This window comes from Saimiri boliviensis, chromosome 21, assembly GCF_048565385.1.
Source record: "Saimiri boliviensis isolate mSaiBol1 chromosome 21, mSaiBol1.pri, whole genome shotgun sequence".
Classification (NCBI taxonomy): domain Eukaryota; kingdom Metazoa; phylum Chordata; class Mammalia; order Primates; family Cebidae; genus Saimiri; species Saimiri boliviensis.
This window is the reverse complement of record NC_133469.1, coordinates 12,885,066-12,910,435: the sequence shown is the minus strand read 5'-3', so window position 1 is coordinate 12,910,435 and position 25,370 is coordinate 12,885,066. Positions and strand designations below refer to the sequence as shown.

Here is a 25,370-nt window from a genome sequence, read left to right as displayed (position 1 = left end):
TTAGATACAGTGCGGGCACTGCCAGTTCCCAAAACAAACTTGGACACAGAAAAGGGCTTGAACCTGGCGGGCCCCAGAGGGGCTGGGAACTTGGCAAGTTCCAGGTGGCCACAGTGGTGGCCAGCCTCACATGGGGGCCTACTCCAGACACATGGACAGAGTCAGGAACCTGGGTGGACTGAGGACAGGGGAGGAAGCCCACCTGTTCCAGCAGCAGCAGTGGCGGCAACCTCAGTTCCCACCCATCAGAGGCCCGGAGTGTTCCCCGAACTAACTCTCACCCCTGGAACCACCTGTCAGCAGCGAACACGGTTCACCACCCTTTTCAGAGCTGAGAACCAGAGGCTCTTAAGAGGTCTAAAAGTTCCCAGGATCCAAGTCTAGTGAATGGGCCCAGACAGCCACCTCTAGACCCTGGACCGGCAACAGCAGGCCCCACTCTCTTGTCTGACCCTGTATGATGCAGAGGGAGGGGGGGCAGAAGCCCCATCCACAGTGTGCCGGCCCTCAGGTGATCCTGGAAAGCAATGCTTGGAAGACGCATCCAGCCCCACCTGCAGAGGCCATCTGGAGTCAGGCCCTGGCACAGCACTAGGGATGAGAACGTGGCCAAAGCTTTGAATAAATGTAGCCAGTGAGGCTGGCCAGGGAGGCCCTACCATCATCACTGTCCCCAAACCCACAAGACAGGGCCCAGGAGGGTGCTGGCAGGAATGGGGAGTCGGGGCAGGGTCCCCCAAGCGCCTTGCACCAGTGAAGACGGGAGAGTCAGGAGTCTGACTCACCTCCCTAGACTCACACCCAGAGGACCCAGATCCTTCGAAAGCAACTCCCAACTAGAAACTGAGACCAATGGTGGGGTCACAGCGCACAGCACTACTTCTGGGCCCAGCACACGTGGGTATTTTACATGCCATGATCTCATTACTTCTCACACTCCCATTTTGCAGATGGGGAAGCCAAGGATGGAAAGGTCATCACTTGCTCATGCGCATACAGCTCGTAAAAGGAAGCACCAGCGCCCAAACTTTGGCTGCATTTACTCTAGAGCCAGTACAAAGAGGAGTAAATCTGGACTTGGTCTTTAAAATGAATGAGATGACTATGCAGATAAACAGGAAGTCCTGTCCCCAGGGAGGTCCCACCACATGAGATTCTGGCTTCTCTGAGTGATCTTGGGCTGTCCCCCCTCCAGCCATGAGCCTCAGTCTCCTGTCTGCAAAAAGAGGGTCGGGACCTGGAATGGGTGCCGTGTTAGGCACAAGAATGTGACAAGAGCTGTCTCCATGCCCTTTGACCTCCAGCCAGTGGCTCTGGGCTTCAGTGCTGAGCCCAACAGCTTCAGTGATATGAGGGTCTTTACACCCACTCCAATTTCACAAACAGTAAGGAGCTGGATACACTCATTTCAGATAAAAAGACTGAGGCTCAGAGAGATACGGTGACTTACTCCAGGTCACACAGAGCAAATGAGGAACAGACTGGGGATCTGAACATGGACTGGACCCCAAATCTTTTTTGTGATTTTCTTTTTCTTTTCTCCACTCCAACTCCAGGTGAGGCTTCCTGGCAGAGGCTGTGTCTGGGAGCCAGCCAAGCATAGACGCAGGGGTCCCCTGCGTCTTTTTCTTTCCTTCTTTTTTTTTTTTTTTTTTTGAGACAGAGTCTCGGCCGGGCATGGTGGCTCATGCCTGTAATCCCAGCACTTTGGGAGGCCAAGGTGGATGGATCACCTGAGGTTGGGAGTTCGAGACCAGCCTGACTAACAGGGAGGGAGAAACCCCATCTCTATAAAAAAAAAAAAAAAAAAGAAAAAAAGAAAAAAGAAAAAGAAAAGAGAGAGAGTCTTGCGTTGTCACCCAGACTGCAGTGCAATGACACAATCTCGGCTCACTGCAACCTCAGCCTCCCAGGTTCAAGACATTCTCCTGCCTCAGCCTCCTGAGTAACTGGAATTACAGGCATATGCCACCATGCCCAGCTACTTCTTTGTATTTTTCTTATAGAGATGGGGTCTCACCATGTTGCCCAGGTTGGTCTTGAGCTCCCAGACTCAAGCAATCCACCTGCCTTGGCTTCCCAAAGTGCTGATATTACAGGAGTAGGCCACCATGCCCAGTCACCCCAGCCTTTTTCAATCCTGCTGTAAGGTTGCTGCACATGTCTGTGCATGTCACAGTCCCTGTTTTCTCACTGGTTTACTTGACTAGCCTTCAGTGAACATCCACTGCGGGCAAGCCACGTGTGCTGGGTACTGGCAGATACTATCTAATGCCTGCACCCCGGGAGTAGCTTGGGGTTGCAGACAAAACCTTTAAACCAGCAGCACTGCACACGGTCCCTCCCTCCGAGCTCCAGGGTGTCCACAGGGAAGGGTCATCTACTAAACACTCAGCAATGAACCGCACATCTGGCTGGCATCTTAGCGTTTACAAAACACGTTCCCATCTGTCATGTCATCTGAGCCAGGCAGTATTATCACAAACTTTACAGATGGGGACACTAAGGCACAGAGGAGTCGCATAACCTTCCCACAGCCACACAAAGCCAGGTCTAGAATGCAGAGCTAGACGTGTAACACGTCACCCTCAGATGCTCTCACTCATGTAGAGAAGTACATAGGCTGCTTCTGCTAGTTTTCTAGAGCGGTCTTGGGAGGCCAACTTGACCATCGGTGCCTCAGTTTCCTGATGCGTGGAACAAATAATCCGGAACTACCTCTAGGGGGCTGCAGAAAGTACCCGCAAGGAAGTGCCCAGAGAACTCCCTGTCTCCTTCCCTGTCCCCATTGAGGGTTCCTTAGCAGCAGATCTCACACTCCAAGGGCCCCTAACCATGCGCTAACAGAAACCCCAAAGTTCAGAACTGATGGACACAATATACAGACTTGGTGTCCTCTGTACTGGACAGGGCTGATTTTCATTTTCCAAGGAAGGTAACCAAGGCACAGAGGTGCGTCTAGCCTGCTTCTGAGGGTGCAGGGACAGGAATGAGGACAGATCCGAGAGGGGCTGGCCACCTCACTTCAGCAACTCCAAGCCTCCACTCCCTAATCCACAATCGCCAACACAAAATACCTTCCCTTCAGACCAACAATCACAAAGGAAGGGCCAGGACTCACGACCGTGCCCCTCCAAAGTGGCACTGAAGAGCACAAGCCTCGTTTCTCCCAGGCCAAGGAGAGGACTGGGAGTTCAGTGATTTGTTTAAAATGCAACATCACAGCAAACTCGTACTTTCAACAGGAAGCACATCCGGAGGGAAAGAGAGAGAGAGAGAGAGCTCTCTAATGAGGAGATCCCCTCTACCCTGCCCCCGAGGTTACAGGGAAGCCTGCGTCATCGCAAAGCCTGACTGGGCTGGGTTCCAGGAGGCCAGGCCACAGGGAGGGGGGCTGGCTGGGGGTCCAGCAGCAACCCAGGCCTCTTTTATCTACCAATATCCTTCTCCCTGGAGGCAAGGGAGAGGATGCGAACCCCACCGGGGTTTCCCCAGACCCGGCTGGGGACCCAGCTGACTGGGGACACTGAGGCACAGAGGAACTGCACGACTCCTACAGAAATTGGAGGTAACAATACCCTCCTGTGCCCGGCCTGGCCTGTGAGAGGAGGAGCCCCAGGCCTGCCTCTCAGCAACCTGCTGCTTCCTTCCCCATCTGGAATGGCCCTGGGCCAATCATGCCACTGGAGCCACATTCTGACTTCAGATCCCAAAATCCTAGAGTCTTTCCTCCTCTTGGTCCCCTGGGCCGGCCCCAGGGGCTGCAGCTGGTGCAAGGGACACTTACCCAGGTAGATATCTCCGAAGGACCCGCTGCCGATCTTCCGTCCCAGGCGGTACTTATTCCCCACACGTAGCTCCATGGCTTACTCTTGCTGCGGAGGAAGCAAGAACACGAGGGTCAGAGATGTGGGGAGCCAGGCAAGGGGTCCAGCCCACCACAGCCAGGCAGAGCCACCAGGAACTCGGAAGACCCCCATTCTCCCTATTGTCCAGGGATAGATTTGGCTTCGCTTTGCCTGAGGACACCCAGGTGTCAGGTGGGCCACAGCCCGTACCCCACACACCCAGGGAACAGCCAAGGCAGACTGAGAACAGGTTTCGGGGTGGCCAGAGACAAGCAGGCATGTCTTCGAGGGATGCTGATTCAGGGGTCCTTCAATGGAAGCTTCTCAAAGACTCACAATGGGCATTGGCCCTTTTATACATCTGAAATGACAGGGCCACTCCACTCCTAACCCCAAGCTCCCACAGCCTGGCCTGGTCTTCCCAAGTACTGCCCCTGCCCAAAGGCCAGACCTCGCCAGTGCCCAGCATGCCACTGAAGGGAAGGCAGGAAAGAAACGTCCTAGACCGTCCACCTTCCAGCTACCTCTCCATCTCCACGTCATGACACCAAGAACCTCACAGGGAGACCCATAGCTTCTTGGATAGACTGTTTGGAGCTGGTGTCCTTCAACACTAGGAGGACGATCTCCTAAGAGGGCCCTATAGAACAACAGAGGAGACTGAGCCAGGGTTTTAGTCCCAGCCCCCAAGGGGTAGGAGGGGATCTGACGTGAGTAGCTTCTCTCCTTCCTCAAGGCCAGGGCCACCCTAGGAGGGACGCCTCTGCTCTGGCCTGGGCCAAAAGTCTGGACACCCTGTTCCTGGCCAGCAAAGGAAGAAACTCGAAGGCCTGGAGGCAGTGCTGGCACGGGACAGGAACCAGGGACTCTGCAAGAAGCAGAGGAGCGGTGTTTACAAGAGGACCGGCATCAAGGACTAGCAAGAGGGAACTCCTTTCACAGACAGGGAACTCAGGCCTACAGAGGCCACACCACGTGCCCCACAGCACCCTGTAGACGGTAGCAGTCTCGCCTAGGATAGGGCTCCGGCTGTCCCACCTGGCGGTCTCCCACACTCACAAACGGGGGCAAAACAGGAAGACAGCAGAGCAGCTGTGCTGGCACAGAGGATCAGTCCCTTCCCTGTGCCAAGTACTGCCCCCAACAACCAGGGCAGCCTGGGAGGGAGATGGATTCCCTGGACAGTGAGCAGAGCCCAGGAGAGACAGGCCAACCCCAGCACCTGGCGCCCAGGGAGCTCACCAGCCCTCCACCAATAACCATGAGGCAGGGGCCTCCACCCGAGCTGGCCAAACTCTGGGCTCTCCATCAAGGGCCGCTGCCCTCATGCTTGGCCTGTCTCAGCTGAGGTGCCATGCTGCCAAAAGAACGCAGTCCACGTTTGCAGGAAACCCACACGCCACACACCCCACGTACACACACGTCCAGCTTCCCGATTGTGTACACTCCAAGGGAAGAAGAAAAGCAGACACACAGAGTGAGCCCCACTGGTGGGGGAGAGGTGCGCACACAAACACCCCCCCCCCATCCATTTTCCGTCAACACCAATTCAGAGACCACACATGGCAGCCAGGAAAGCCGCAGGTTAGGAAAGGAACATAAATATACTCGCATCCTATATTACATAAATACCCACGCCGGGTTATATAAATACTCATGCCCTCTGTCTGGGTGTCTTACATAAATATACTGCACATGACCCCCCAGTCTCTCCCCACTCACTGGCCGTCTGCAGAGAAGTGAGGGGAGCAAGCCCTTCAGCACCCCCTGACTGCTCTGTGCCAGCCAGCCAAACCCCCAGTCCCTCCTCAACACCGCAGGGGCCCAAGGTCCCTGGGGGAGCCCCCACTGTCCCAGCACCAACCCCCAAAAAGCCTCCCAGAGGAGAGCAGAAAGGCTTCATTCAGGAATGGGAGCGGCTTTCCAGTTCTTTGCTGCTTTTCCCATGGGGGAGGGGAGACATAAACAAAGTGGGGGGAAAAAGTGGATACGAAGGTTCAGGAGTTTCAGCCGGTTAAAAAAATCAGACAACTACCAACCAGCAAGGCACACGGGCAGGGCTTCCTACTCCCCGACCACTGCTGCTTGCCCCTGGGCGATTAAAATAAAAATCGAAGGGACATCGGAGAAACGAAGGCAAAGGAGACCCAGACACAGGCATTGCGTGAAGCAACTTGAGACACTGTGTCCCCTTCGCCTCTCCCCAAATCCTTCTCTAGGAAGGAGGCGATCCCAAGAAGAAGATATGCAAGAAAACTAAGGGAAAAGCTGGTGAGGGGGCTTACCCCACTTCGAGTTTGGGTATGAAGGAGAGCTTCGGAATCTTCTAACGATCCCCAGCCAGTTTTATGTTCCTTAGAGACTCGCAAAACATGAATCTCTCACAGACAAAAACGGGAGAATCGGATCCGATACATAACCCCCACCCCTTTCTTTCTCTCCACAAAGGAAAACAAAATCGGTGGCCGGGTGACCACACACTTCTTCACCTTAGGACCCCCCAAACGCCCGCCACCCAACGTGCGGCTGCAGCCTTGCTGACCCCCAGGTCCGGGCGCCGGGGCCGGGCGAGCACGGGGCGCCGCTGATTGTCCGAGGAAGCCTACGCGAGCCCGAATCAACAGTATCTGGCGCCCAGCACCCCGGGCCCCCTCCTTCCGCGTCCCCAAATCACAGCCGGGGTGGCCGCCTGGCCGGCCGGGGCCTCGGAGGGTTCAGCGTGAGGGAGGCGGGGGCGGGCCGGCCGGGGGGGGGGGGCTCCCCCGCGAGCCCGCAAGATAACAGGCCCCCTCCTCCCCGTCCCCAGCCGCGCCTTTGTCCTCGCCAGGCCGAGCGAGCGGGCGGCGCCCGGGCTGCCCCCCCACCACCCCAGCGCGAACGCGCGTGTCCCCTCCCTCCCCTCTCTCCCTCTCTAGCAAAAACAAAGAGGCTGAGGGAGCCCCGATTCCCCCCAGGTTTGCGCCCTTCCGCGTGCCCGCGGCCCCCCAATATTTACCCCGCCGGGAAGGCGCCGCTGCCGGGCCGCTGCTCGGGGGGCTGCCGCGGGCGGGGGCGGCCCGCCGGGGCGGATGCCGGAGGATTCGCGGAGCCGCCCGGCGCGCCAGCCTCTCCCGGCCCAGCCGCCGCCGCCGCTGCCGCCGCGCTCCGCTCGGCCCCAGCCGGGCTCTGGCTCTGGGCTCTCGCCGCCGCCGCCGCCGCCTCCCTCCTCCCGGCCTGCTGTCCGTCCGCCCGCCCCCGCCGCCGGCTTGCGCGCTCACGCCCCGCGCGCGCCCGCCGGCTCCCATTGAGCCCCGGGCCCGCCCGCTGATGTCATCCCCGGCCCGCCGCCGCCGCCCCGGAGGATTTAAAGGGCCCGCGCCCAGCGCGCTGGGGGTTGCTAGGGGTCGCAGCCGCGAAACGCAGTCCCCCAGGCCCTGTGCAGGCGCCCGGGCTTTCGCGTGGTAGTGGGGGCGCGCACGGGCAGTGACACCCTGATGCAGTCCAGGGCACAGGTGGAAAAGACTGGGTAGGGGGACAGAGAGGAAGAGGAGGGTGCACAAAAAGCGGGGAGGAGGGGAGGGGCGGGGGAGGCTCTAGACCCAAAGCCTCCCCTCCCGGCCTGCCGGGTTCTCTCCTCTCCGGGCAGAGCAGTGGGCAGACAGGCGGATATTCACGACACTGCACAAGTTGTTAGACAGCTGGGGGCTCAGTCCGCCTCCAGGTTCCGAGTGCCGCAGAGAACACAGGCCAGGTTGATTCAAGGCGAGAGACCTGAGGAGCAGCAAGGGAGGTCCACACAAGGCCCAGTCATTCGCCCATGGAAAACACCACGGGCAAAAAGACCTTTTCTCCTCCTCCTCCTCCTTGCAGCCCAAACTGGGATTGGCACAGAGGGGACCCTCAGACCCTAACCTCATTCTCCCCTGTTGAAGGAGGGGTGCCACACTACCACAGCACCGGCACTTGAGTCAGGGTTCCGAGTGGTGCACGGCCGGCCAAGTCACCTCCCAGCTCTGAGGTTGGGTTTCCTAAAACAGCAAAAGGGAGGAAGGACCCTGTCCTCCCCAGGTCACAGGGAGAATTAATGAAAGCTTCTACCGGCTTCCAGAGCAGCCGATGAAAGGCTGCAAGTCATTAAAGCGATGATATTTACACTGTGCCATGCAAAGCTTTCAATTATGACACACCGATATTCACACGGTTGTTACTGTGGACAGGCAAAACGCCTGAGCCCCTGCGTCCAATCCCGGAAGCACAGTTCCTGGGAGGAGTCACTTCCATAATAACCATATCTTCCCTCGAGCCTGAGGGACTGAGTCACACGCTTGCCCAAACGGGCAGGAGCCTCACAGACTAAGTCCTTTCACCCGCCAGGAAGCTGGCCCAGAGAGGGGAAGGGGTTTGCCCAGGACCACACAGCCCAACAGGACCGCTCTGTTCCCCCAGTACTGCCTTAGCCTACTGAGTAGCTGGGACTATAGGCATTCACCACCATATCAGGCTAATTTTGTTGGTTGTTTTGTAGAGACAGGGTTTCTATGTTGCCCTGATGGGGTCACTATGTTGTCTGGGCTGGTCTCAAACTCCTGACCTCAAGCAATCCTCCCTGCTAAGCCTCCCAAAGTGCTAAGATTGAAGGGTGAGCCACCACAGTTGGCCCCCCTCCACTGTTTTCAGCTGGAACGACTGAGGCCCAACAAGGGAATGAGCCTTGTTCAAGGTCACAGGAAGCATGTGACAGCAGCCCCCATGGCTAAAACGCTAGCTTCAAATAGTATTCTGTGGCCAGGCACAGTGGCTCACGCCTATAATCCCAGCACTTTGTGAGGCCAAGGTGGGCAGACTGACTGAGCTCAGGAGTTTGAGACCAGCCTGGCCAACATGGTGAAACCCTGTCTCTACTCAAAATACAAAAAAAAAATTAGCCTGGCATGGTGTCAAGTGCCTGTCCTGGCTACTCTGGAGGCTGAGGCAGGAGAATTTCTCGAATCCAGGAGGCGGAGGTTGCAGTGAGCTGAGATTGCACCACTGCACTCCAGCCTGGGTGACAGTGAGACTCTGTCTCAAAAAAAAAAAGCTAAAACCACAAATAGTGTTCTGCTACTTTTTAACAAGTGTCACAGTAGGCCTTGCCTAAAACTCTGAGTCTTATTTGTAAAGTGAGGATAATATAAATCACAAAAACAATGTAGCCCAGCCGGGCGCCGTGGCTCAAGCCTGTAATCCCAGCACTTTGGGAGGCCGAGGCGGGTGGATCACGAGGTCAAGAGATGGAGACCATCCTGGTCAACATGGTGAAACCCCGTCTCTACTCAAAATACAAAAAATTAGCTGGGCATGGTGGCGCGTGCCTGTAATCCCAGCTACTCAGGAGGCTGAGGCAGGAGAATTGCCTGAACCCACGAGGCAGAGGTTGCCGTGAGCGGAGATCGCACCACTGCACTCCAGCCTGGGTAACAAGAGCGAAACTCCATCTCAAAAAAAACAAAAACAAAAACAAAAACAAAACAAAACAAAACAAAACAAAACAAAAAAACAATGTAGCCCAGAAGCAGCCCTGAGTAAGAGGAAGATGCTTATACTACAATGTTACCGTTCCCAGGAGGAGCAGAGTTCAATGCAGGGCTCCTGATTTGGGCTCCTCCGAGCTCCTGAGCATGGCTGGCTATATCCCCCACCTCTCCTTTCCTTTCTTTAGGCTTCCTCTGGAGAGGCCACCGCCAGCCCCTTCTAAGGTGGGAGCGAGTGGTAGATATGCAAACCTAGTTGGACCCCGGGGAAGCCGCTAGACTTGCCCATCTTGGTCTTAGCCCTCGAAGGCCCTGATGGGAAGCTTCTCAGGGTCCTCCCCTTTCAGGCCCTGCTCATGGAGGGTCCACGGCCCACAGGCTTCAGAGGTCCCCTGGTCCCCAGCCCTGCCAGCGTGAAGATGCTGTCCTGGGGCATTCTCCTCCTCACCCAGCCAGGCGTCGGCTCTTTGTCCCCACACCCTTTCATGATGTTCTGCCCACCCCCGACTGCTCCCAGGGCACAGCTTTGGCCCCGGGCTCTCTTTTCAGGCTTGACTTTTCCCGGGGAACCTCAACACTGGGGCATCCCTGGTCAGGTCACTTCTGGCAGGGCTTCCTCCCTCCTCTTCCATCTTCAGCGGAGAGGCAGCAGGGTGGGGTATCTAGGTCTGGGTTGGGTCCCTGGTCAATCTGAGTTTTAGTATGACCTTGGGGAAGGAATCCACAGCCCTTCTCTGGGTGGTGGGGCATGGGGCACTGGATAAAGAGGTTCTAAAGCTCTCAGTGTCCCCCGCTGAAGCTAAGGGCAAGACTGGAGGGGCGTGGCCTCTACACACCACATCCAGGGCACTAAGCTGACAAAGACCCTGAGGTGACAAATCTGGGCTCCGTGGGAAACAGCTCCCTCTCAACCCCTCACCCCAGAGTCAACACCTGAGCAGCTCACGTGAGCTCCGCCTCCCAGCTGGATTCTGAACCCAGCCACTCCCACCACATGTGCCTTCCACTCAGACCCTGCAGTGGCCTGTTAACCACTGAGATGTGACCTCGGCCACTGAAAATACACCACCGGTGGTTGGCCAGGCGCAGTGGCTCACGCCTGTAATTCCAGCACTTTGAGAGGCCGAGGCAGCGATCACAAGGTTAGTAGTTGGAGACCAGCCCAGCCATCATGGTGAAATCCTGTCTCTAAGACTAAAAATACAAAAATTAGCTGGGTGTGGTGGCGCGCCTGTAATCCCAGCTACTTGGGAGGCTGAGGCAGGAGAATCACTTGGACCTGGGAGGCGGAGGTTGCAGTGCCATTGCACTCCAGCCTAGGTGACAAAGAGAGACTCCGTCTCAAAAAAAAAGAAGAAAATACACCAGTGGCTCCTTCTTCCCTTAGCATGAAATCCACATTCTTTCCCAGGGCCTGCTATGATCTAGCCCCTGCCTACACCAGACCCCATATCAAACTTCGCTCTGCCTCCCTGTCTGCCTGGCATCTCACCATGCCTCAGGGCCTCTGCCTGTTGTTCTTCTGCCTAGAATGATCTCCTCTAATCCTCCGTGACTGCCTCTTGCTCCAGGCTCAGATCACAACTCAAAAGCCTCTGCACAGAAGCCCTCCTGGATCAGCCCCTCCTCGATCAGCCTTCAGTGGGCTCCCTTCCTGTACTGAGGATGCCCTGCTTTCTCTTCTTCATGGTATTTAGGACTGGTTGAAACAACGTTACCTTGGTTTTTTGTTTTTGTTTTTGAGATGGAGTCTTGCTCTATCACCAGCTGGAGTGGAGTGGCGTGATCTCAGCTCGCTGCAACCTCTGCCTCCCAGATTCAAGCAATTCTTCTGCCTCAGCCTCCCGAGTAGCTGGGACTACAGGCGTGTGCCACCACGCCCAGCTAAGTTTTATATTCTTAGTAAGACAGGGTTTCATCATGTTGGCCAGGATCGTCTTATCACTTGACCTTGTGATCCACCCACCTCAGCCTCCCAAAGAGCTGGGATGACAGGCGTGAGCCACCGTGCCTGGCCACAGCTTGTTCATTTTTAATGATCTGAGGGTCTCTCTAAGACAAAGAAATCTCCCACAGGTGCTCCTGTGGTACCCAACAGGTCATGGGTGCCCCGTAAATACTTGTGCAATGGTGATATTGTGTGTGGTCTCGGGGGTGGAGGCAGGGCCTGACACTTTCCATCCTGAGCCACACGGTCCCTAAAAGCCCTGCTCAGGGCCACCTTGCCCCACTTACCCCTTCTCATGGCAGCTGCCTGTCCTCCTGCTCTGCTGAGGCCATCTGTCCTCCTGCTCCACTCAGCATTCCCTGGGCTACTGACTCCTTTGGGGAATCAACTCCCAAAGGAGCCAGGAGTGCTTGTCACACGTCCCCAAGAGCAGGGAACACTACACAACTCCTTGGCACCCCGAAAGGACCACCCATGCCCTACCTCCAGCTCACCCCTGCTTGCTTCCTTCCTTCCTTCAGCTTGGCCTGTCACCCCCGACCCTGTGGGCTCATCTGACCCCTCCGCTCAGCACAACATCCCTTGTTTCTGCTGCAGTCAACCAGCGCCCAAACCTGCTCTTTCCACCCTCTGAGAAGCCAGAGCTTCCTGTTCCCAGGTCATACAACCACACATTAGCTGGGCTCCAGGAATGAGGATGATTGCTGCGACTCATCATCCCGAAGCCCGCAGCAGCTCTCCTCGCTCGGCAGAGTTGGTGCGACTCATCATCCTGCCACGTCACACATTCACCCACAAGCATTTCCCGATGCCAACTCCTTGGAGGGCCTCAGAGGTCTACACTGGCCCCAGCTGGCCAGGAGCTGACCATCTGATGGGAGAGGCTGAATAGACACAAGAAAAAAGAGGAACTGACCGGGTGCAATGGCTCATACCTGTAATCCCAGCACTTTGGGAGGCCAAGGCGGGTGGATCACCTGAAGTGAGGAGTTCGAGACCAGCCTGACAACGTGGAGAAACCCCATTTCTACTAAAAATATGAAATTACATGGGCACAGTGGCACATGCTTATAATCCTAACTACTCAGGAGACTGCAGGAGAATCGCTTGAACCTGGGAGGTGGAGGTTTTGGTGAGCCAAGATCGCACCATTACACTCCAGCCTCTGCAACAAGAGCAAAACTTTGTCTCAGGAAAAAAATAAATAAATAAGAAGAAGAAGAAAAAAAAAGGAAAACAAGAAAAGAAAAAAGAGGAAGTAACAGTATTGAGAGAGGAAGGTCAGTGTCTGGGGCCAATGGTGGTACCAACGGCTGGCGGGCAGCCCTCTCCCCTTCACCCTGGGAATTTTGTGATGTGAGCAGTTGCTATTCTTGTAACTTTCTGTGAAGTGCTACACAAATACAGAATCAAGACAAGTCCCAAGCCGTCCTTCCCCTGCCATCAGACTGTCCCCCTAAGCCCTGTCTATAGAGAAATTCCGGAGTGGACACTGGGGTGGATGAGAGGAGGCAGGACTTGAAAGCAGGTGGGATGCTGGGGGCAGTGGCTCACACCTGTAATCCCAGCACTTTGGGAGGGCAGGCAGATTGCTAGAGGCCAGGAGTTCAAGACCAGCCTGGCCAACATGGTGAAACCCCACCTCTACTGAAAATACAAAAAAATTAGCCAGGTGTGGTGGTGCACGCCTGTAATCTCAGCTACTCAGAAGGCTGAGGCACGAGAATCACTTGAATCTGGGAGGCAGAGATTGCAGTGAGCTGTGAAAAAAAAAAAAAAAGGAAGTAGGTGGAAATTGGATGGTGGGTGGTTGGGGGAAGGAACAGCCCCAAGCAATAGCTAAATGGTAGGAACCTCAGCTATTTGGGGGTGGGAGGGGCCCACTGTGTGGGATACCTGTCAAATGGCACCCAGCTCTCCCTCAGGGCAGAAGGCTGAAGAGGAAGGAGAGGTAAGAGGATCTCCAACCCTAGGCAGCTGACTAGGAGATTTATCCAATGGCTTTGCCCGTGGACAGGAAGAGAGTTTTGCCCGTGGACAGGAAGAGAGAAAAAACTCAGATTTATTGGATAGACAGCGTGCAGGCCCCCCACTGGGCACTCAGCACTCACTCTGGTTTCCTGCTATGGCAATCCTGTGAGCTGGAGATCACCCCGCCTATTTTGCAGGTAGAAACTTGAGGTTCACCAGGAGTTCAAGATCAGTTCAGGCAACACGGGAGACCCTGTCTCTATTCAAAAAATTAGCTAGGCATGGTAGTGCGTGCCTATGGCCTCAGCTACTTGGGAGGCTGAGGTGGGAGGATCGCTTGGGCCCAGGAGGTCAAGGCTGCAGTGAGCCATGATTGCCCCACTGCACTCCTTCCCCGGAGAACAAGTGAGACCCTGTCTCAAAAAAAAAAAAAAAAAAAAAAAAAAAAAAAAAAGCTGCTTCAAGAGGCTGGATTCAAATCCTTAATTGGCTACTTCAAACTCCAGGCTATGTGGCTGGATAAGAACCTTATAGAACCTTCCTAAGCCTCAGTTTCCTCATCTCAGAAATGGAAGTGGCAAGACCATCCACCTCAGGGGGATTAAAATCTGCTGTGACCTGGCTGGCACTGTGGCTCACACCTGTAGTTCCAGTACTTTGGGAGGCCAAGGTGGGAGGATCACCTGAGGTCAGGATTTCAAGACCAACCTGGCTAATGTGGTGAAACCCTGTCTCCACAAAAATACAAAAATTAGTCAGGCATGATACCAGGTACCTGTAATCATAGCTACTAGGGAGGCTGAGGCAGAAAAATCACTTGAGCCGGGCGCGGTGGCTCAAGCCTGTAAGCCGGGCGCGGTGGCTCAAGCCTGTAATCCCAGCACTTTGGGAGGCCGAGGCGGGTAGATCACGAGGTTGAGAGATCGAGACCATCCTGGTCAACGTGGTGAAACCCCGTCTCTACTAAAAATACAAAAAATCAGCTGGGCATGGTGGCGCGTGCCTGTAATCCCAGCTACTCAGGAGGCTGAGGCAGGAGAATTGCCTGAACCCAGGAGGCGGAGGTTGCGGTGAGCCGAGATCGTGCCATTGTACTCCAGCCTGGGTAACAAGAGCGACACTCTGTCTCAAAAAAAAAAAAAAAAAAAAAAGAAAAAAGAAAAATCACTTGAACCCAGGAGGTGGAGGTTGCAGTGAGCCAAGATTGAGCCACTGCACTACAGCCTGGGAAACAGTGCAACACTCTATCTCAAAAAAAACAAACAAAAAAACAAAAACAAAAAAAAAAAAAGAAAGAAACAGAGTAAGCCCCCCAGGGTCTAGAAATGGATGGGTCCGAGAAATGGGGATTTCCCATTCCACTGAGGTGTGGCCACAGATTCCCAGTACCCAGACCCCCTCTGAAGATGGCCAGGGAGTGAAGAAGATGAGGGGTCGGTGTGGAGATGTACAAAGATTAAGCAGGTCTCTCAAAGTGGGAGGAGGGCCTGGTAAGTAGGTAGCTGGGGAGTTATTCCCATTTCACCGTTAAGGAAGCAGAGGCCCAAAGCACAGAGACTTCTGTTTTCTCTAAGCGAAGATTAGCCTGATACAAGTACAGCTGATGGCCCAGCCCTGACATCCTCCTCTCCCCGCTTCCCCCATCCAGGCATTTGGTACAGAGATCCCTAGGGGAGTTAGGAGCCCTGGGGCCCAAAGAGGCTTGGTTACTGCTTCCCATGTAGATCTTGAACAAATCACCTGTCTTCTGAGCCTCAGTTTGCTCATCTGTACAAGGGGTTGGTTACTATGCCCCACCTCCACCCCCCCCACCGAAGCTCTCTTAGAAGCTCATCCCAAGCAGGGTGAACCCATCTGGAGGCCATTGGCCCTGCCTCAGGGATCTTGTCTGTGCCCACACAAAGCAGATAAGGACCGACAGAGTGGTTCATGTCCGCCCGGCTCAGACTCAGAGATGTCCCCATCCCGGAGGTTTTCCCAAGAGAGCTCATGCCCGTCCTTCTCTCCCCAGCACTTCCCATTCTCTGGTCCCTCAGCATCTTCAGCAGGCCCAAGTTTTCCCTTCAAACATACAAACATGTAAAACCTTTTTCCACCAGATCCATGGTGGTGGTGTTTGTGGGGACCGGGCCTACAAAATTTAGCTCATTTAGGCTGGGCGCGGTGGCTCACACCTGTAATCCCAGCACTTTGGGAGGCGGAGGTGGGCGGATCATGAGGTCAGGAGATTGAGACCATCCTGGCCAACATGGTGAAACCCAGCCTCTATTAAAAATACAAACAATTAGCTGGGTGTGGTGGCAGGCACCTGTAATCCCAGCTACTCGGGAGGCTGAGGCAGGAGAATTGCTGGAATCCAGGAGTGGGAGGTTGCAGTGAGCCCAGATAGAAACACTGCACTCCAGCTTGACAACAGAGTGAGACTCCATCTTAAAAAAACAAAAACAAACAAACAAAAAAAAAACCTCATTTAATCTTCACAACACCCTGGAGAAGTAACTCTATGTACCCACTTTCCAGATGTGGAAACTGATGGTTACAGAGAGCAAAGGTCTTTCTCCAGATCCCAGTGTTGGCCTGTTCGTTCTGTTACATCTCCCTGTCTCCCTTCATAATTTTCCACGGAGTGTTCAGAATGGTACCCAATCACGGCCTGTCCCTCACATGTTACATTGTACAGCCATTAGAACACTGATGACACACACAAGTGACTCACAACGAGAAAATGCTTATGACACAGTATTCAGGGGAAAAGCAAGACATAAAAGTTGCAGATATGATATGATAAAATGATATTAAAATGGTCTTGCATGGAAAAAAGACTGACAGGAAACGTACCAAAATATCCAGAGTGGTTGTTTATGTCCTAGTACTATGGATGATTTTTTTCTTTTTCTTTTTTTTTTTTTTTTTTTTTTTTTTTGAGATGGAGTTGTGCTCTGTCACCAGGCTGGAGTCCAGCAGTACCATCTCAGCTCACTGCAACCTCCGCCTCCTGGATTCAAGCGATTCTCCTACTTCAGCCTCTCGAGTAGCTGGGACTACAGGTGCCTGCCGCCACGCCCAGCTAATTTTTGTATTTTTTTTTTTTTTTCTGAGACGGAGTTTCGCCCTTGTTACCCAGGCTGGAGTGCAATGGCGCAATCTCGGCTCACCGCAACCTCCGTCTCCTGGGTTCAGGCAATTCTCCTGTCTCAGCCTCCTGAGTAGCTGGGATTACAGGCACGCGCCACCATGCCCAGCTAATTTTATGCACTTTTAGTAGAGACGGGGTTTCACCATGTTGACCAGGATGGTCTCCATCTCTCGACCTCGTGATCTACCCGCCTCGGCCTCCCAAAGTGCTGGGATTACAGGCTTGAGCCACCGCGCCCGGCAATTTTTGTATTTTTAATAGAGACGGAGTTTCACCCTGTTAGCCAGGATAGTCTCCATCTCTTGACCTTGTGATCCTCCTGCCTCAGCCTCCCAAAGTGCTGGGATTACAGGTGTGGGCCACTGTGCTCAGCCTTCTTATGAATGATTTCTTTCCTACTTTTCTACATTTGCCAAATAATAAGCATACAGTTTTACAACAAATAAAAGGCACCAATAATAAGAATGATAATAAGAATAGGGCCGAGCACGGTGGCTTATGCCTGTAATCCCAGCACATTGGGAGGTCGAGGCAGGCAGATCAACTGAGGTCAGGGTTTTGAGACCAGCCTGGCCAACATTGTGAAACCCTGTTTCTACTAAAAATATACAAAAATTAGCCGGGCGTGGTGGTACATTTCTGTAATCCCAGCTACTCTGGAGGCTGAGGCAGGAGAATTGCTTGAACCCAAGAGGCGGAGGTTGCAGGGAGCCGAGATCGCACCAGTGACAGACAGAATATGTCTCAAAGAAACAAAACAAACAAACAAAAAGAAGAAGAATGATAATAATACGTTTGTGGCTGAAATATTTGGAAACCTGCTGCTCCCTCTTCAACTTCCTCTCCTTCAGTTCCCTCCAAAGCCTACCTTTTCAGGACAACGTGACTATAACCAAGAGACCAGGGAAGATCTGGAGAAGCAGGCAGTATCTCCACTGACCCATGCCCACCTCCTCCTCCTCTCTCACCCGGCTCTGCTCTCCGTCAGGACCCCGACCCCAGGCCCTCCTCCCGGCCCCTACCCCCAGCTCCTGCTGGCGCTTACCCGAAGCTTGCTGGCCGGCCTCGGAGATGTGAGGTGCGCACACCTGTGCCTGCAGGTGAAGACTCCGCGGCAGAGCGCGCCGGGAGCAGAGAGCCGGCCGGGGGCGGGGCCGCGACGTCACCTGGCCAGCCCAGCCCCGCGCCCCTGCCCGCCCCGCCCCGGCCGCCCCGCCCCTGGGGTGTCGTGGTTCTAGTGCTTGCGGGGTGAGGTGCTGGGACACTTCTTCCGGTACGCACGGCCGACGTGGCCTGGGCCCCCGGGCAGCAGCCGCGCCGGCCTGGGAGGGAGCCTCCAAGTGCGACCCTGGGGAGTAGGCGGACTGAAACGGGAGGTCCCACTCTCCCGGATGAGATCTTTCCGGTCTCCCAGATCAGAAATAGCTGGGATCCCCCACCCCACCTCCGTCCCTGGTTTACTTAGAACTCTCGGGGCCAGGCCAGGCACCGTAGCTCACGCCTGTAATCCCAGCACTTTGGGAGGCCGAAGTAGTCCGATCACCTGAAGTCAGAGGTTCGAGACTCCTGGCCAATATGGCAAAACCCCATCTCTACTTAAAAAAAGAAAAAAAAAGAGGCCGGGCGCGGTGGCTCAAGCCTGTAATCCCAGCACTTTGGGAGGCCGAGGCGGGTGGATCACAAGGTGAAGAGATCGAGACCATCCTGGTCAACGTGGTGAAACCCCGTCTCTACTAAAAATACAAAAAATTATCTGGGCGTGGTGGCGCGTGCCTGTAATCCCAGCTACTCAGGAGGCTGAGGCAGGAGAATTGCCTGAACCCAGGAGGCAGAGGTTGCGGTGAGCCGAGATGGTGCCACTGCACTCCAGCCCAGGCGACGAGAGCAAGACTCTGTCTTAAATGAAAGAAAGAAAGAGAGAGAGAGAGAGAGAGAGAGAGAGAGAGAGAGAGAGAGAGAGAAAGAAAGAAAGAGAAAGGAAGAAAAGAGAAAGAAGGAAAGAAAGAAAAAGAAAAGGGAGGGAGGGAAGGGAAAGGAAAGGAAAGAAAAAGAGAGAGAGGAGAAAAGAAGATAAACTCTTGGAGCCTCCGAAAGCCCTGTTTCCTTCTCCTCTCGGCACACTCTCCGCTTCTCTCAGGCTGCTCCAAGCCCTAAGGGAGAGATGGGGACATGGAGCTTGGGGTGTGTGGGTCAAGTTATCTTTGGATCTGACACCTGTGCACTGGAAATTGTATCCATCTTCTTTGTATTATCTGAGACTGTTCGTATTTGGCAATTTTTTTCTGTTGAAAATATCAGCCTGATGGTGGTGGCAGAGATAGGGGCTCTGCTCTGATGGACCAGTTCCAGCTACCTAAGAGTCTTAACTTAGTGTTTACCTTAGAGGAGCAATTCCATTTCTGGAAATCTCTCCCAAGGAAGTCATGCTGAATACCTGTTCATTGTGGAGATCTTTTTATTTTCTTTTTTCCTTTTTTTTTTTTTTTTTTTTTGAGACAGGGTGTCACTCTGTTGCCCAGGCTGTAGTGCAGTGGTGTGATCACAGCTCACTGCAGCCTTGAACTCCTGGCCACCTCAGTCTCCTGAGTAGCTGGGACTACAGGTGAGGCCCACACCTAACTAATTTTTCTCCTTTGTAGAGATGGGGGTCTCTGGCCAGGCATGATGGCTCACGCCTGTAATTCCAGCACTGTGGGAGGCAGAAGTGGGTAGATCACTTGAGGTCAGGAGTTCAAGACCAGCCTGGCAAACATGGTGAAACCTCGTCTATACTAAAAACACAAAAATTAGCTGGGTGCGGTAGCACATGCCTGTAGTCCCAGCTACTCGGGAGGCTGAGGCAGGAGGTTAGCTTAAACCTGGGAGGCGGAGGTTGCAGTTAGCAGAGATTGCACCACAGCACTCCAGCCTGGGAAACAGAGTGAGATCCTGTCTCAAAAAGAGAGAGAGAGAGAGAGAGAGAGAGAGAGAGAGAGAGAGAGAAAGTGAGAGAAAGATGAGGTTTCACCATGTTTCCCAGGCTGGTCTTGAATTCCTGGGCTCAAGTGATGCACCTAACTCAGCTTCCCAAAGTGCTAGGGTTACAGGTGTGAGCCACTGCGCCCAGCCCATTGAGGAGTTCTTTATAATGGGGAGGGTTGTGGCTAGTCTAAATGCCCAAAGGGGTGGATTAACAGAGCAAACACACATGGAACATCATGCAAGCATTAGGTTATGTTTACAAACAGCTTATAATAACATGGAGAAATACGTTACAATATTAAGAGAATAAAAGCAGGATGTCAATGTGTGGTGACAGCAGGGTCACAGCTATACTTAAAAGTAAGACAATTTATGCACAAGGAAGAGTCTGGAAGGAAAATGTTCACTGGGACTATTTCCGGGTGGCACGATGAAGCTTTATTTATTTATTTATTTTTTAAGTGAATAAGATGGGCTTTCACTGTGTTGGCCAGGATGGTCATGATCTCCTGACCTCGTGATCCACCTGCCTCAGCCTCCCAAAGTGCTGGATTACAGACGTGAGCCACAGTGCCCTGCCGAGGCTTCTCTCTTATCCTTCTGTTTTCCTGCTTTTTAACAGCTGATGGGCTTGTATCACTTTGATAAAGTTTCTTCATTTCTTTTTTTCTTTTTTCTTTTTTTTTTTTTTTGAGACAGAGTTTCGCTCTCGTTACCCAGGCTGGAGTGAGTGCAATGGCGCGATCTTGGCTCACCGCAACCTCCGCCTCCTGGTTTCAGGCAATTCTCCTGCCTCAGCCTCCTGAGTAGCTGGGATTACAGGCACACACCACCATGCCCAGCTAATTTTTTTGTATTTTGAGTAGAGACGGGGTTTCACCATGTTGACCAGGATGGTCTCGATCTCTTGACCTCGTGATCCACCCGCCTCGGCCTCCCAAAGTGCTGGGATTACAGGCTTGAGCCACCGCGCCCGGCCAAGTTACTTCATTTCTTAAAAAGTTCCCATTTACAGGGCGTGGTGGCTCACAGCTGTAATCCTAGCACTTTGGGAGGCCAAGGCAGGCGAGTATCTTGAAACCAGCCTGGCCAGCATGGTGAAACCCCATCTCTACTAAAACTACAAAAATTAGCTGGGCATGGTGGTAAGTACCTGTAATCCCAGCTACCCGGGAGACTGAGACAGGAAAATCGCTTGAACCGGAAGACGGAGGTTGCAGTGAGCCGAGATTGTACCACTGCACTCCAGCCTGGGCGATAGAGCCAGTTTTTGCCTCAAAAGCAAACAAACAAGCAAACAGCAACAAACGTTCACATTTGCTACAAACCACAATGCTTCCATAATTCATGTTAGAAAAAAAAAGTTCCCATTTGCAGTGCACGGTGGCTCACATCTGTAATCCCCACACTTTGGGAGGCCAAGGTGGTAGATCACTTGAGGTCAGGACTTCAAGACCAGTCTGGCCAACATGGTGAAACCCCATCTCTATTAAAAATACAAAAATTAGTTGGGCACGGTGGCATGTGCCTGAAATCCCACCTGCTCAGGAGGCTGAGGCAAGAGACTCGCTTAAACCCGGGAGTCAGAGTTTGCAGTGAGCTGCGATCATGCCATTGCCCTCCAGCCTGGGCAACAAGAGCAAAATTCCATCTCAAAAAATAATAATAATAAAAAAGTAAAAATAAAAATATAAAAATTAGCCAGGCATGGTGGTAGATGCCTATAATCCCAGATACTCAGGAAATTGAGCCAGGAGAATGGCTTGAACCCAGGAGGTGGAGGCTGCACTTCAGCCTGGGTGACACAGTAAGATTCGAGACTCCTCTCAAAAAAAAAAGTTCCCATTAGTTGAGCATCTACTATAACCTAGAATAAGCCCCTTTCATGTAATCCTTGCCATAGCCCCAGGGTAGGATTTTTTTTTTTAATTTGATGCCATGACTCAGATTAATGAAAGGTTATTATTTTATTTAGTTAGTTAGTTAGTTTGAGACGGATTCTTGGTCTCTGCTCTGTCGCCTAGGCTAGAGTGCAATGGCACTATCTCGGCTCACTGGAACCTCCTCCTCCCGGATTCAGGCCATTCTCCTGCCTCAGGCTCCCAAGTAGCTGGGATTACAGGCATCTGCCAACATGCCTGACTAATTTTTGTATTTTTGTAATTTTTGTATTTTTTGTTTCACCGTGTTGGTCAGGCTGGTCTCGAACTCCTGACCTCGTGATCCACCCGGCTTGGCCTCCCAAAGTGCTGGGATTACAGGCCTGAGCTACTGTGCCTGGCAGGAATTATTTGCTTCATGTTACAGATGAGGAAATGAAGGTCTGAGAGGTTGATTCCCAAGGTCACATGCCCAGAAAGGGCCAGAGGCCTGTCTGCTCTAAGCCCAGCAGGGCATCTTAAGTGGACTCCTGTTTAGACACCAGGCTAAAAGGCCACCAGCCTCCACTGGGCTAAAAGGAGACAGGGAGCAGAGTGTGTCTATCCTTGGGCAACAGCTTCAAAAGGAGGCAGTGTGGAAGGAAACCACAGAATGTGAGGGGAAGGAAGGAGTCCCAGCCTGCCTTCTTCCTGAGCGGGAGCCCCTTCCTCCCACCCAGGGGGCTTTGAGGCTGGCAGTGCCCACCCAGGAAGGACCCAGGGAGGACAGAGCTTCCCAGAGGTCAAGCCACGAGACTGAGCGGTCAGCTATCAGCCCCCTCCACCAATATTATAGCAGATAGATGGATAGATTTTTTTGTCTGAGACGGAGTCTCGCTCTGTTGCCCAGGCTGGAGTTGCCCAGGCTGGAGTGGAGTGGTGTGATCTCAGCTCACTGCAACCTCTACCTCGTGGGTTCAAGTGATTCTCCAGCCTCAGCCTCTTGAATAGCTGAGACTACAGGCACATGCCACTGTGTCTGGGTAATTTTTGTATTATTCGTTTATTTATTTATTTAGTGTTTGAGATAGAGTCTCACTCTGTCGCCCAGGCTGGAGTGCAGTGGTGCCATCTTGGCTCACTGCGACCTCCGCCTCCTGGGTTGAAATGATTGTCCTGCCTCACCCTCCCGAGTAGCTGGGATTACAGGCATTCACCACCATACTCAGCTAATTTTTGTAGTTTTAGGAGAGACAGGGTTTTACCATGTTGGTCAGGCTGGTCTCAAACTCCTAACCTTAAGTGATCCACCTGCCTCAGCCTCTTAGTGTGCTGGGATTAGAGGCGTGAGCCACCATGCCCGGCCCTTGTGGGTGTTTTGTTTTGTTTTTAATGTGCTCTACTACCCACGTACTTCCCTTAAGCTGATAATCAGGTGTAGACCCTCGAGGCTGGTCGCTTGATTTCATTTGGATTCAATGATTTTATCAATAATATTCTGGCCAGGTGTGGCGGCTCACGCCTATAATCCCATCACTTTGGGAGGCCAAAGTGTGCCGATCCCCTGAGTCAGGAGTTCCAGATCAGCCTGGCCAACAAGGTGAAACCTGTCTCTACTGAAAATACAAAAATTATCGGGGCATGGTGGTGGGTGCCTGTTATCCTAGATGCTCAGGGAGGCTGAGGCAGGAGAATCACTTGAACCCAGGAGGCGGAGGTTGCAGTGAGCCAAGGTGGTGTCACTGCACTCCAGCCTGGGTGACAGAGTGAGACTCCATCTCAAACGAAAAAGAAAAAACAGAGGCCAAGAAGAAGAGAAGGGATTTGCTCAAGATCCCAAGACTAGTCATAATCAGTAGCAACCGCACACTGGGCGCTCGCTCCGTGCCTGGCACTGTGCTAAGGGCTTTCCATGAGCTGACTCATTTAATCCTCTCAAAAAACCCCTGCGGGTGGCCTTGTATGATGATCCTCCTTTTCAAATAAGGTCACTGAGGAGGCCCCAGAACAGTAGAGGTGCCACCTTTGTTTTGTGGTGGTGGTGTTTGAGACGGAGTCTCACTCTGTCATCCAGGCTGGAGTGCCATGGTGCAATCTCGGCTCACTGCAACCTCCGCCTCCTGGGTTGAAGCGACTCTCCTGCCTCAGCCTCCCGAGTAGCTGAGATGACAGGTGTGCGCCACCACGCCCAGCTAATTTTTTTTTTTTTTTTTGTATTTTTAGTTGAGATGGGGTTTCACCATGTTGGCCAGGCTGGTCTCAAATTCCTGACCTTGTGATCCTCCCGCCTCGGCCTCCCAAAGCGCTGGGATTACAGGCGTGAGCCGCCGTGCCCGGCCTAGAGGTGCCACCTTTGATGTATCATTTGCTAATTCATGTCAGGAGTTTCTGGAGGACAGAGAAACCAGAAAACACAGTTCTTGCTTTGATAAATGTAGACATGGTCAAGGTGATCAGAGCCATAAGAGAGAAGGGATGGGAGTCACGGAAGTCTTCCCAGAGTACCACTGTAGCTGGGCCCTCAAGTATGTGCTGGAGTTTGCCATGGCGGTAAAGGCAGGGGCCCACCATCTGAGTCAGGCCTGAGGTGTGACTCGGGCTGGGGCAAAGATTCCATTCCTCATCACAGACTACCTCCATGAATGTCTGCCCTTGGCAGGACGAAGAGGGAGAGGGTGTGGCTTGGCCCACTGCATACCTGGAGTCTGCAGATGTTGCTACAGAGTGAGGAGGCTGAGAGCACTGGACTAGGAGTCTGAAGATGAACCTTCTGTGGGCTGCGGAAGAAAGCTGGGTGCTGTACTCAGGTGCGATCCCTGCCCTCCAAGGCCTAAGATAAACGGATGGAGATCAAACCGGGGGTCAGTTATCCCCAGCCCAGAAGGGGGAGAGGTCACCCAGCCCTGGTCCTAGCTCCAGCTTCAAGATTCAGACCAGAGAGATTCACCTGTTACCTGGACCATTGACTTGAAAAGAACCCCAGCAAACTCGAATCCAAAGATGCCTCTTGTAATATATGTGTATTTGCTTCTATGTACTTACAGTATCTCTGGATAGAACCAGAAGAAAAATATTTCCAAGTCATGCTTTCTTTCACATATAAAAAGCAGCTACAAATCAATAAGAAAAATACCAACAATATAATATAAAAATAAAAATAGTAAGAGACTGCTCCTGGGAAAGAAAATACAAAGGTTGGGGACAGGGAGGAAGGGAAACTGAGAGGAAAGGAGGCTGTACTGCACCCTCTTTGGTAACTTTTTTGTTGAGACAGGGTCTTGCTCTGTTGCCCAGGCTGGAGTGCAGTGGTGCGATCTTGGCTCACTGCAACCTCTGCCTCCTGGGTTCAAGCAGTTTTGCCTCAGCTTCCCAAGTAGCCAGGATTATAGGCTTTCACCACCACACCCAGTTAATTTTTGTATTTTTAGTAGAGACAGGGTTTTGCCATGTTGGCCAGGCTAGTTCTTTGGTAACTTTTTAAAAATTTTTTGGAGATGGAGTCTTGCTCTGTTGCCCAGGCTGGGAGTGCAGTGGTGCAATTTCAGCTCACTGTAACCTCCGCCTCCTGGGTTTAAGCAATTCTTGTGCCTCTGCCTCCCAAGTAGCTGGGATTACAGGTGTATACTACCACCCCTAGCTAATTTTTTTGTATTTTTAGTATACACAGGGTTCCACCATGTTGGCCAGGCTAGTCTCGAACTCCTGACCTCAGGAGATCCACCTGCCTCGGCATCCTAAAGTGCTGGGATTACAGACGTGAGCTAGCTACCACACCTGGCTAACTTTTGAATTTTGATCTATGTGAAAATATTTTCCATTCCATAAATTGAATTAAATTAAATGACAGATTTCCCCATTTTACAGAGAAGGAAACTGCGGGTCAACAGTGTCCACAGGTGTCTCTTCCACAAGGCCCAGGGTGACGGCAGAATGGTGAGGAAAGGGGACCCACGACCAGGCATCCCCAGGAGAGCACGCCCCTTGGTTTCCTGATTTCAGACTCACAGCAGCCTCTCAGTTTGCAGATGTGGAAACTGAGGCACACAGTAGGAGAAGGACACCCAGGCTCACTGGCTGGAGTGCAGTGGGGAGCCAACGCCCTCCCTGAGCCCCGTCATCACACAATGCCACCTCCAGCTAGGTGTGACAAATTTCTCA

General features: G+C 53.1%; 1 protein-coding gene across 7 annotated transcripts in view; it reads right to left on the bottom strand.

Moving 5' to 3' along the window:
* The window catches only part of CSNK1E (casein kinase 1 epsilon), a 38,139-nt gene extending 20,640 nt beyond the window's left edge, over positions 1–17,499 (bottom strand). For 2 of the 7 annotated variants that reach the window (XM_039463085.2, XM_039463089.2), the window contains exons 1-2: positions 6,844–7,104; positions 3,788–3,875 (exon numbers count right to left, since the gene is read on the bottom strand). In XM_039463085.2, coding sequence (XP_039319019.1) covers positions 3,788–3,863 — 76 coding nt within the window. In that variant the 5' untranslated portion in view covers positions 3,864–3,875; positions 6,844–7,104. Of the gene's footprint in view, positions 1–3,787; positions 3,880–6,133; positions 6,312–6,337; positions 6,561–6,843; positions 7,105–17,437 lie in introns of those variants that run through there. The other 5 variants (XM_074391269.1, XM_074391271.1, XM_074391268.1 and 2 more) reach the window with 5 other exon arrangements.
* Positions 17,500–25,370: the final 7,871 nt, after the last annotated feature.